The 12,117-nt window shown below is 37.3% G+C and overlaps 1 protein-coding gene across 6 annotated transcripts in view; it reads left to right on the top strand.

The window, feature by feature from the left end:
• Positions 1–12,117, top strand: part of SRBD1 (S1 RNA binding domain 1) — a 244,524-nt gene that overhangs the window by 68,845 nt on the left and 163,562 nt on the right. For all 6 annotated transcript variants that reach the window (XR_009496281.1, XM_059891195.1, XM_005212609.5 and 3 more), the window contains 2 exons: positions 5,321–5,411; positions 8,056–8,163. Coding sequence is in view for 5 of the 6 variants with exons in the window: in XM_059891195.1 (XP_059747178.1) it covers positions 5,321–5,411; positions 8,056–8,163 (199 nt within the window). In the remaining variant the exon portion in view is untranslated. The remainder of the gene's footprint in view (positions 1–5,320; positions 5,412–8,055; positions 8,164–12,117) is intronic.

The raw sequence follows: 12,117 nt of genomic DNA, 5'->3' as shown, positions 1-12,117 counted from the left end.
GGATCTCCTTGCAGTCCAAGGGACTCTCAAGAATCTTCTCCAACACCACAGTTCAAAAGCATCAATTCTTCGGCACTCAGCCTTCTTCACAGTCCAACTCACATCCATATGTGACCACAGGAAAAAACCACAGCCATGACTAGACGAATCTTTGTTGGCAAAGTAATGTCTCTGCTTTTGAATATGCTATCTAGGTTGGTCATAATTTTCCTTCCAAGGAGTAAGCGTCTTTTAATTTCATGGCTGCAATCACCATCTGCAGTGATTTTGGAGCCCAGAAAAATAAAGTCTGAAACTGTTTCCACTGTTTCCCCATCTATTTCCCATGAAATGGTGGGACTGGATGCTATGATCTTCGTTTTCTGAATGTTGAGCTGTAAGCCAACTTTTTCACTCTCCTCTTTCACTTTCATCAAGAGGCTTTTTAGTTCCTCTTCACTTTCTGCCATAAGGGTGGTGTCATCTGCATATCTGAGGTTATTGATATTTCTCCCAGCAATCTTGATTCCAGTTTGTGTTTATTCCAGTCCAGCGTTTCTCATAATGTACTCTGCATATAAGTTAAATAAACAGGGTGACAATATACAGCCTTGACGAACTTCTTTTCCTATTTGGAACCAGTCTATTGTTCCATGTCCAGTTCTAACTGTTGCTTCCTGTCCTGCATACAAATTTCTCAAGAGGCAGATCAGGTGGTCTGGTTTTCCCGTCTCTTGAAGAATTTTCCACAGTTTATTGTGATCCACACAGTCAAAGGCTTTGGCATAGTCAATCAAGCAGAAATAGATGTTTTTCTGGAACTCCCTTGCTTTTTCTGTGATCCAGCGGATGTTGGCAATTTGATCTCTGGTTCCTCTGCCTTTTCTAAAACCAGCTTGAACATCAGGAAGCTCACGGTTCACATATTGCTGAAGCCTGGCTTGGAGAATTTTGAGCATTACTTTACTAGCATGTGAGATGAGTGCAATTGTGTGGTAGTTAGAGCATTCTTCGGCATTGCCTTTCTTTGGGATTGGAATGAAAACTGACCTTTTCCAGTCCTGTGGCCACTGCTGAGTTTTCCAAATTTGCTGGCATATTGAGTGCAGCACTTTCACAGCATCATCTTTCAGGATTTGGAATAGCTCAATTGGAATTCCATCACCTCCACTAGCTTTGTTCATAGTGATGCTTTCTAAGGCCCACTTCACTTCACATTCCAGGATGTCTGGCTCTAGGTGAGTGATCACACCATCGTGATTATCTGGGTCGTGAAGATCTTTTTTGTACAGTTCTTCCGTGTATTCTTGTCATCTCTTCTTAATATCTTCTGCTTCTGTTAGGTCCATACCATTTCTGTCCTTTATCGAACTCATCTTTGCATGAAATGTTCCTTTGGTATCTCTGATTTTCTTGAAGTGATCCCTAGTCTTTCCCATTCTGTTGTTTTCCTCTATTTCTTTGCATTGATCGCTGAAGAAGGCTTTCTTATCTCTTCTTACTATTCTTTGGAACTCTGCCTTCAGATGTTTATATCTTTTCTTTTCTCCTTTGCTTTTTGCTTCTCTTTTTTTCACAGCTATTTGTAAGGCCTCCCCAGACAGCCATTTTGCTTTTTTGCATTTCTTTTCCATGGGGATGGTCTTGATCCCTGTCTCCTGTACAATGTCACGAACTTCATTCCATAGTTCATCAGGCACTCTATCTATCAGATCTAGGCCCTTAAATCTATTTCTCATTTCCACTGTATAATCATAAGGGATTTGATTTAGGTCATACCTGTATGGTCTAGTGGTTTTCCCTACTTTCTTCAATTTAAGTCTGAATTTGGCAATAAGGAGTTCATGGTGAGCCACAGTCAGCTCCTGGTCTTGTTTTTGCTGACTGTATAGAGCTTCTCCATCTTTGGCTTCAAATAATATAATCATCTGATTTCAGTGTTGACCATCTGGTGATGTCCATGTATAGAGTCTTCTCTTGTGTTGTTGGAAGAGGGTGTTTGTTATGACCAGTGCATTTTCTTGGCAAAACTCTATTAGTCTTTGCCCTGCTTCATTCTGTTTTCCAAGGCCAAATTTGCCTGTTACTCCAGGTGTTTCTTGACTTCCTACTTTTGCATTCCATTCCCCTATAATGAAAAGGACATCTTTTTTGGGTGTTAGTTCTAAAAGGTCTTGTAGGTCTTCATAGAACCATTTAACTTCAGCTTCTTCAGCGTTACTGGTTGGTGCATAGACTTGGATTACTGTGATACTGAATGGTTTGCCTTAGAAATGAACAGAGATCATTCTGTTGTTTTTGAGATTGCATCCAAGTACTGCATTTCGGACTCTTTTGTTGACTATCATGGCCACTCCATTTCTTCTAAGGGATTCCTGCCTGCAGTAGTAGATATAATGGTCATCTGAGTTAAATTCACCCATTCCAGTCCATTTCAGTTCTCTGAGTCCTAGAATGTCGACATTCACTCTTGCCATCTCCTGTTTGACCACTTCCAATTTGCCTTGATTCATGGACCTGACATTCCAGGTTCCTATGCAATATTGCTCTTTACAGCATTGGACCTTGCTTCTATCACCAGTCACATCCACAGCTGGGTTGTTTTTGCTTTGGCTCCATCCCTTCATTCTTTCTGGAGTTATTTCTCCACTCATCTCCAGTAGCATATTGGCACCTACTGACCTGGGAAGTTTCTCTTTCAGTGTCCTATCATTTTGCCTTTTCCTACTGTTCATGGGGTTCTCAAGGCAAGAACACTGAAGTGGTTTAGGGTCTAATGTGCTATTAAATCCATCCATTGAGTTATTTAAGGTACTATGTTTTTAAGGTTTTGAATTTCCATTTGATACTGATAAAAAAATGGGTTATGGTTCTATGGTGAACTTCTTCACCTTTTTTTTTTTTGATTATTTACATTTTTCTTATTTTTTTTTTGGTTTAAGTTTTCCATTTCTGGAATAACTTTTTCTTTCACATTTAATTAATTCCTATATTCTTTCATCTTATTTCTGACATTTCCTAGTTCTGATTTATTTTATTCTCATTTTCTATAATCTTTTTGTTTTGTTTTGTTTATTTTTATATATTAGGTTACAGTTTTTCCCTGTTTGGGGGCACACCTTTCTGTAAGGATATCCTAATCATTTTTGTTTCCTGATTTGAGAAATAATCATTTTATGTGAAATTTGACTGTGATACTTTTCTTAATTTTACATAAAATGAGTTTTACTCAACTTTTAGGAATGAAGGCTGGTTTAGGGTAGCTGCATATCTCTAGAACTGTCATTTCTACTTTTTCCAAATTATTCGGAAGAAAAACTTTTATATCTATTTTGAAAGAGAGATAGCCTTATACTTCTTAAAATTTGCTTTCTTCCCTTTTATCTAGACTTTTTTGCCCCTTTCGGCCATACTGTCCTTGCTGTGTCCTCAGTCGTGTCCCACTCTTTGTGACCCCAAGGACTGTAGCCCACCAGGCTCCTTTGTCCGTGAGGATTCTCCAGGCAAGAATACTGGACTGGATTGCTATGCCTTCCTCCAGAGGATCTTCCCAACCTAGGGATCGAACCCAGGTCTCCTGCATTGCAGGCAGATTCTTTACCTGAGCCACTAGGGAAGCCCAGTGTGGATACGATTCTGAACAGTTTTTTTCTCACTGTGACATTTTGTCTTGAATATCCTATGGATTAGTTTCAAGAGTTCAGAGATCAGAGTTTTCCAGTCCTTCCTGAACTTACTGTGCAATGTTTATACTGATCTGTAAATTAGAGTATGCAGAAGTCTTTTTCAGTTTTACTTCCTGGTGTGAAATGAACCAGTTTTAATTTTCAGGGAAGTACCTTCTGATATTTTGAGGCTTTTTCCGATCTCAGGTCCATGAGATTCTGCATTGTTTCACTCTGCCTTGTCTGATAGAGATGCTGATACACATCCGCCTTGGTGGTTGTTGGTTCATTGTTCCCACCTGCTCATCTTTTGGGTTTTGTGGGGATACATTTTTTTATAAATATATTCATGGGTTTTTTATTTTGCTGTCCCAGTTGTTCTTTTTGTATATTATGCTTTTTTATAGTATTAATAAATGGGTAGTGTATTTTGTCAGTGTTTTTTCCTGTATTTGTTGAGCTCTCATATGGCTTTTATCTTTTACTGTATTTGTATTGTTTATAGGATAGTTCTTTTTAAAATTTTATGCATATATACATACATGCATATACACGTATATATTTTCAGTCTGTTTTAAGACTTTTCTGGAATTTATTCTAATTTAAATTAACAAAGTTTTTATAGTAATCTCTCTGCATCTTCTAAATTCATTTCTAATATAATTTATTTATGTCATCGTTATTTTTCTTGGTTGGTATTGCTAAATTTATGTATTTTTCTTAACAGGTGATTTTTAATTTTAAACTTCATTGGTCTTCTCTGTTATATGAATTTTCTTCTTTTTTGTTTCATTTATTTCTGCTTTTTTAACTTTTATCATTTTCTTCCTTACACTTTCTTTGAGATTATTTTACTGTCCTTTTCCTAACTTCCTAAGTTGGTCATTTAGCTCATCACTTCTATTCTTTAGGTAGTTACCCTCATATTTTAAAATGTATTTCTGGCCAAAATATTGTTTAGTACAGAAAAGGTCATAGTTAACAAGTATGTAGCTAAAAAATTTACACAAGGTCAAGAAATTTATGTATCTATAACTCAAAGGAAGAAATAGAGTAGTATTATAACCCTCTGATATATAATAAATTTTAAATAAATGTTAGCTTTTACTATTTTTGATGTTAAGTGTTACTAAAAATCATTTCTCTTTTAGGTATCATGGTATATTATCCAGTTAGTAAAGATTTAGTGTAGCACAATAGAGTTCTAGTAACTCTGAAAGTAACAAAATTTCAGAGTCCTTATGGCGGTATCTGATTGAAGAATATTGAGACAGTAGCATGGAATCATATGTACCATGTGTAAAACAGATAGTCAGTGGGAGTTTGCTGAATGATGCAGGGAGCTCAAACTTGTGCTCTGGGACAACCTAGAGGGGTGGGTTTGGGTGGGAGGTGAAGGGAAGGTTCAAGAGGGAGGGGACGTATGTATACCTATGGCTGATTCAAGTTAATGTATGGCAGAAACCAGCATAATATTGTGAAGCAATTATCTTCCAATTAAAAATAAATAAATTTTAAAAAGAAATCATATATGTATAATATATATAAAGAAAGATTCAGACTGCGTTTCTAAAAACCAGTTTGCTTTTCAGTTTCAACTTGCTTAATCAAATCAGTGGTGTTTTATGTTTTGTAATTTCTTACAAAATGGCTTATTCGTTTTATTTTTTCCTAAGGTCAGATACTTCATACTGACGTGGTATACCTGCATTGTGGACAAGGCTTCCGAGAGGCAGAGAAAATAAAGAGGCTTTTGCTGAATTTCAAGTATGAAAATAAGTAACCTTTTGAGTACTTTAGTGGCTCAGCCAATCAGAGATAACCTTTGAAGTTCCTAATTTGGAGTGGCGTATTAAGGGAAGTGCCTTGGTATGAGGAAAGGAGCTATGTTAAACCATGCTGGGGCAAATTGCTGGAGAACTTTGCTATTTGGAGACTGGAGGAATGCTGCCCGCTTCTGCAGCCTTCACTAAACAAAGTTGGTAATATAAGCAAAGTGAAGTGAAGTGAAGTCGCTCAGTCGTGTCTGACTCTTTGCAACCCCACAGACTGTAGCCTACCAAGCTTCTCTGTCCATGGGATTTTCCAGGCAATAGTACTGGAGTAGATTGCCATTTCCTTCTCCAGGGGATCTTCCCCACCCAGGGCTCGAACCCAGGTCTCCCACATTGTAGACAGATGCTTTACCATCTGAGCCACCAGGGAAGTCCAATATAAGCAAAAGTGACCATTTAATTCTTCAGTTTGGGCTTTCTCTTTCTCTTCTTCCTCCTCCCCTTCCTTCCTTCTTCTCTCCCTCCCTCTCTTTCTTTCTTTTTATAGATCTGAGGAATGGATTTGGCAGTAGTTGGAAGCTTCAGAAATTACTTGAAAACATACCATATAATTCAGTCATAGTTCTTTATTATGGCTTAGAATGTTCTCTTATTCAGTTACATTACATTTCAGTTACATTTTATGCAAAGATGGGCACAATAAAGGATAGAAACATTATGGACCTATCAGAAGCAAAAGATATTAGCAAGAGGTGGCAAAAATACACAGAATAACTATACCAAAAAAAAAAAGTCTTAATGACTCAGATAACCCTGATGGTATGATCACTCACCTAGAGCCAGACATCCTGGAGTGTGAAGTCAAGTGGGCCTTAGGAAGAATCACCATGAACAAAACTAGTGGAAATAATGGAATTTCAGCTGAGCTATTCCAAAGCCTAAAAGATGATGCTGTGAAAGTGCTGCACTCAATACGCCAGCAAATTTGGAAAACACAGCAGTGACCACACTCAGCATCGGTAAAGGTCAGTTTTCATTCCAATCCCAAAGAAAGGCAATGCCAAAAAGAATGTTCAAAGTACTGCAAATTGCACTCATCTCACATGCTAGCCAGGTAATGCTCAAAATTCTCCAAGCCAGGCTTCAACATTACGTGAACTGAGAACTTGCAGATGTTCAAGCTGGATTTAGAAAAGGCACAGGAACCAGAGATCAAATTGCCAACATCCATTGGACCATAGAAAAAGCAAGAGAATTCCAGAAATACTACGCCAAAACCTTTGACTGTGTGGATCATAACAAACTGTGGAAAATTCTTAAAGAGATGGGAATACCAGACCACCTGATCTGCCTCCTGAGAAATCTGCATGCAGGTTAAGAAGCAACAGTTTAGAAACAGATGTGAACTACAGACTGGTTCCAAATTGGGAAAGGAGTAGTCAAAGCTGTGTATTGTCACCCTGCTTATTTAATTTGTATGTAGAGTACATCTTGTGAAATGCCGGACTGGATGAAGCACAAGCTGGAATCAAGATTTCTGAGAGAAATATCAATAACCTCAGATATGCAGAGGACACCACCCTTGTGGCAGAAAGTGAAGAGGAACTAAAGAGCCTCTTGATGAAAGTCGAAGAGGAAAGTCGAAGCTGGCTTAAAATTCAACATTCAAAAAACTGAGATCATAGCATCTGGTCCCATCACTTCATGGGAAATAGATGGGGAGGCAATGGAAACAGAGACTTTATTTTTCTTGGGCTCCGAATCACTGCAGATGGTAACTGGAGGTGTGAAATTAAAAGACGCTTGCTCCTTGGAAGAAAAGCTGTGACCAATCTAGACAGCATATTAAAAAGCAGAAACATTACTTTGCCAACAGAGGTCTGTAGAGTCAAAGCTGTAGTTTTTCCAGTAGTTACATATGGATGTGAGAATTGGACCATAAAGAAAGTTGAGGGCTAAAGAATTGATGCTTTTGAACTGCAGTGTTGGAGAAGACTCCTGAGGGTCCCTTGGACTGCAAGGAGATCCAACCAGTCAATCCTAAGGGAAATCAGTCCTGAATATTCATTGGAAGTACTAATACTGAAGTTCCAATATTTTGGCCACCTGATGCAAAGAACTGACTCATTGGAAAAGACGCTGATGCTGAGAAAGATTGAAGGCAGGAGAAGGGGATGACAGAGGATGAGATGTTTGGATGGCATCACCGACTCGATGGACATGAATTTGAGCAAGCTCTGGGAGTTAGTGATGGACAGGGAAGCCTGGTGTGCTGCAGCCTATGGGGTACGCAAAGAGTCAGACACAACTGAGTGACTGAACTGAAGTGTTCACTTATTCTTGCCTAAATTTGGTTACTTCTAGGTGGGGAGAAAGCTAACTGTTTTTGAGACTGTGTGATCATAAAACATTTCTCCATGACCTCCTATAATACCAAGTGCAGAGGCAGTGTCTTTTATTCTACATAAGTCTGCACTGCCCTTGTGAGATAGTGGAGAGGTTGCTTGGATATATGAGACAATACGAGCATCATATAATATTGTTTGTGCATTCTGTCCATTTTCTCCTGATTGATTTATAAGCATGCCTTGATCTCATCATCTCATGCCTTTTTTTCATTCTGTTTCTTCTTCAAGCTGCAGCACAGTGGTGATTGGAAATGGAACTGCCTGCCGGGAAACAGAAGCTTACTTTGCTGACCTGATAATGAACAACTACTTTGCACCACTGGATGTCGTTTACTGGTAAGGATGTTAGGAATGTTTCTTCTTCTTTTTTTTTTTTTTTTTTGAGAGGCAAAGGAACTTCTGAAGTTCTTCAGTGATGAATTCTTCTTTTTCTTAAGATGTGTACCTTTTTGTCCTCATGTATCACCTCTTCCCATTCTTAAGGGCTTTGCAGGACAATGTAAAGTGTCTGTCTCTTGGAGAAATTTGAGTTTCTGAAACGAGTTGAGTTTCAGTATCCTGAAACGGCTTTCAGATGCAGCAACTTAGGGCTTGGATTCATGGGATTTTTCAGGCTGTACATCGTGTGAGGCTGTAGCTAACTAGTGACTAAGTAGAACGGTGTCCAAGCCCAGCAGCTATAGATTGTGGATAGCTTAGCCTTCTTCTGCAAAAGTTTTTCTTTTTTTAAATTTATTTATTTTTAATTAAAGGATAATTGCTTTACAGTATTATATTGTCTTCTGCCATATGTCAACATAGATTAACCATAAATACTTATGTCCCATCCCTCTTGAACCTCCTTCCTACCTCCTACCCCATCCCACCCCTTTAGTTTGTCACAGAGCACCAGATTTAAGCTCCCTATGTCATACAGCAAATTCTCATTGGCTAGCTATTACATTTTATATATGGTAATGTATGTGTTTCAATTTGATGTCTATGAATTATTAGTCTTCGGAACTGAGAGCTAAGGTAAGTATTAAAAATTGATAACTTTTCTGATGTTCCTATCTCGTTTGTCTCTTCATCACACGCTTTCATCTTGTAAGGCATACAGTTGACTTCTAAATAGCTTTGGATTAGCAGGACCTAGATCTGTAGTAGTTCTGCTCCTGGATCTGTAGTAATTCTGCTTTCATTCACCATTGTTTCCTCACTTTCCTTTTAAACCTCAAATAGCCATCTTTCCCTTTTCCAAAGGACGGTTGAATGCTAAATCCTAGAGTTGAATACTACGGGAGAAGATAGTTACAATGGATGATATCTAGGGGAAAACACGTTAGAAGCCATCTCCCACTGCTTTTTGAAAAATGTAATTCAGCTAATAAGTATGTGATCAGGATCAACAAAACAAAAACAAAACCCAGTACAGGAAGAAGAATGCTAGGATCCATTCTGATAGGCCAAAAGATGGGGGCTTTTATTTAGTGTAGTATTCCTTGGTACATGGAATTGTATTGTAGTATATTCTTTATGCCAAGGGACTGCCCTGGTGGCTCAGATGGTAAAGAACCTGCCTGCAGTGCAGGAGACCTGGGTTCAATCCCTGGGTTGGGAACATCCCCTGGAGAAGGGAATGGCTACTCACTCCAGTATTCTTACCTGGAGAATTCCATAGACAGAGGAGCCTGGCAGACTACAGTCTATGGGGTCACTACGAGTTGGACCGACTGAGTGACTGTTTCACTGCATTTTTCACTTTTCTATGCCAGGAGTATAATCACGATGTTAGAAAAGCAAATTCAGGGTAACCAAAGGGGATTAGAAGGGTAGGGTCAATCTGTAGGTGACATGGGATCATGATTCAGGATAGAATCAGGTTGAATTGTCTGTCTTAGCTTTTTTCCCTCTCCATGTTGGTTAGGTCAGTCTAGGAAGTACTGTGAATCTTCGCTATTCTGGGAACTGCACACATATACTCAGTCCTTTTGAGAACGTAAGACTAGGACCTGACATAGCTAATTCAGTTTCTTTCTGACAACTTCTCTGATTTCTGTTTAACTTGTTCACATTAATTTGATATAAATATCTTGCATACATTTATAGTGATTGTAAATAGAACTTTATTAAAGACATTAAATATTGAAGACTTGTTGGATTTTATCTGAATTTGCTTAGAGATTCTCCCCTTTCTTGAACTTGCAGCAGTGTGTCGTAGTAGAAAGAGGGTGAGCTTTGGAGCCAGAAAAATCTGGGTCTGTCTTTTGTTGTCACCATGTGCTAGTTATGCATGTTTGGAAGGCTTACTCCGCCTCTCTGGTCTTCTCTTCCCTCATCATTAAAGTGGGGAATGCTTTAATACCTGGCCTACTAAAAATGCAATAAATGTGTAAATAGATCAGAAAATGGAAAGAAATAGGGAATGCTTTTGCTTTCAGTAATAACATTTTGAAGTTTTCTTTATAATTATTTCCATATTCAATATTAAAACTTTCTTTAATATTTCTTTTTGTGTTGTATTAAGAATTGCTTTACTATATTACTTTGTATCTCTATAAAGGATGTTAATTTTGTTCCCCAACCATAGTAAAGAATTCTTTCATTCTTTATAATTAGTTTTTCAATTCATTTTCTTGAATTTCAAGAGAGTATATGATCATATCATTTATAAAAGGTATTGAATTTATCAATTCTTTTTCTAGTTGTAAACCTTTTTATTTTCTTCTCTTCTTTAATAGTATCATGCAGTATCTTTGAAAAGCTATTAAATAGTAATGATAGGGGATTTTTCCCCCTCCTTTAGTTTTATTAGAATGCTTCTAGTACTTCCCTTAAGTATGTTACTACCTTTGTATATATTTTTAAAAATCATTTAAAGGAAATAGTCTTTATTTATGAGGGTTTTAAAACTACAGATTCCTATTGTACTTAAAAAATCAAAAGTAAAAGATAACATTAATGCTTTTTCAGAATTTTGCCATGATTTTCTCTAAAGAGGTTTTTTTTTTCTCTTTTGATCAATATGCTGAATTCTGAAAGTAGTAGGTTTCCTACAGTTGAACAATCTTTGCAGTTCTAATGTGAACTTTGTCATAGTATATCACTCTTTTAATGTACTTTTGGAGTATATTTGCTAGTATTTTATTATGTGCTTTTGAAACCCTCAAATGATGCAAATATATAATCAGAATTTACAGTGTGAGCTTTAGGAAAATCAGCTGTTCACAATTTCATTTTGTTATCCTTTTGCCAGTTCAACATACCTTTATGAAGAAACCATGTTTTCTCATCCAGTGCCTTGAAATGACATTGCAAGCTACATTTAAGTTGAAATTTCCAAGCTTTCTCTGGCAGTCATTTTTAATGTTCCTGAACAGATAATCTAATGGGCGTTCCTATAATTCTTTCAGGTACTTATTTATCCTGAAAAACTTTTCCTGACAATCCACCAGCACGTTCCTTCTTATCTATTTCTTCTAACAACTTTTGCCCTGATTTTTCTGCCATACAGCATGATTCATCTTGTAACTTGTAAACCCCATGCATTCTGACCCATCTATCCAGCTTCTGTCTCAGTCATTTCTCTTAAAATAAACTCTGGCACTTATACCTTCTATGGAGAAAATCATCCAAAGCTTCAATCTCAGTTATCAAGGAAAAAAAAAATCTGGATTAAGTTGTAGATTATAACATGTTGGAACTTAGTTTGTCACACATGTTTAAAGTTGGAAGTGTTTGTGAAAAGGAATTACACAGTATTACATGTATCATTTGTTTTAAGTATGTGCTAGAATGATTTGATCAATTCTCTGGCCCATAGTAGATATCACTTTATTTTTTTAATATCTGAGTATTTATTCCCATTCATTTTAAAATGTCACACTTGATTATTTTCTCTCTTTTTTTTAATTCCTCTTTCTCCTTTTGTTAAAAAAAATGTTTCCTTTTATGTAGTAATGGTGAAATTTATTGAAAGGTAGAAATCACTAGCTTCTTATGAAACATTTATGTTTTTATGTATTGTATCTGGTTTCTCCTACATTGATACCTTCTTTAATCAGGGTACCATGTTTTATTTGTCTCTACCTCCTTCACATTGTGTATTTCTATACTTACAGATGCATCTCAATAAATATTTACTAACTTAAATTGTTGAATATTAATGTTAACACTATATGCTGCTACTGCTGCTAAGTCACCTCAGTCGTATCCGACTCTGTGCGACCCCATAGACGGCAGCCCACCAGGCTCCCCCATCCCTGGGATTCTCCAGGCAAGAACACTGGAGTGGGTTGCCATTTCCTTCTC

This window comes from Bos taurus, chromosome 11, assembly GCF_002263795.3.
Source record: "Bos taurus isolate L1 Dominette 01449 registration number 42190680 breed Hereford chromosome 11, ARS-UCD2.0, whole genome shotgun sequence".
Lineage (NCBI taxonomy): Eukaryota > Metazoa > Chordata > Mammalia > Artiodactyla > Bovidae > Bos > Bos taurus.
This window is presented reverse-complemented; position numbering and strand designations above follow the sequence as displayed.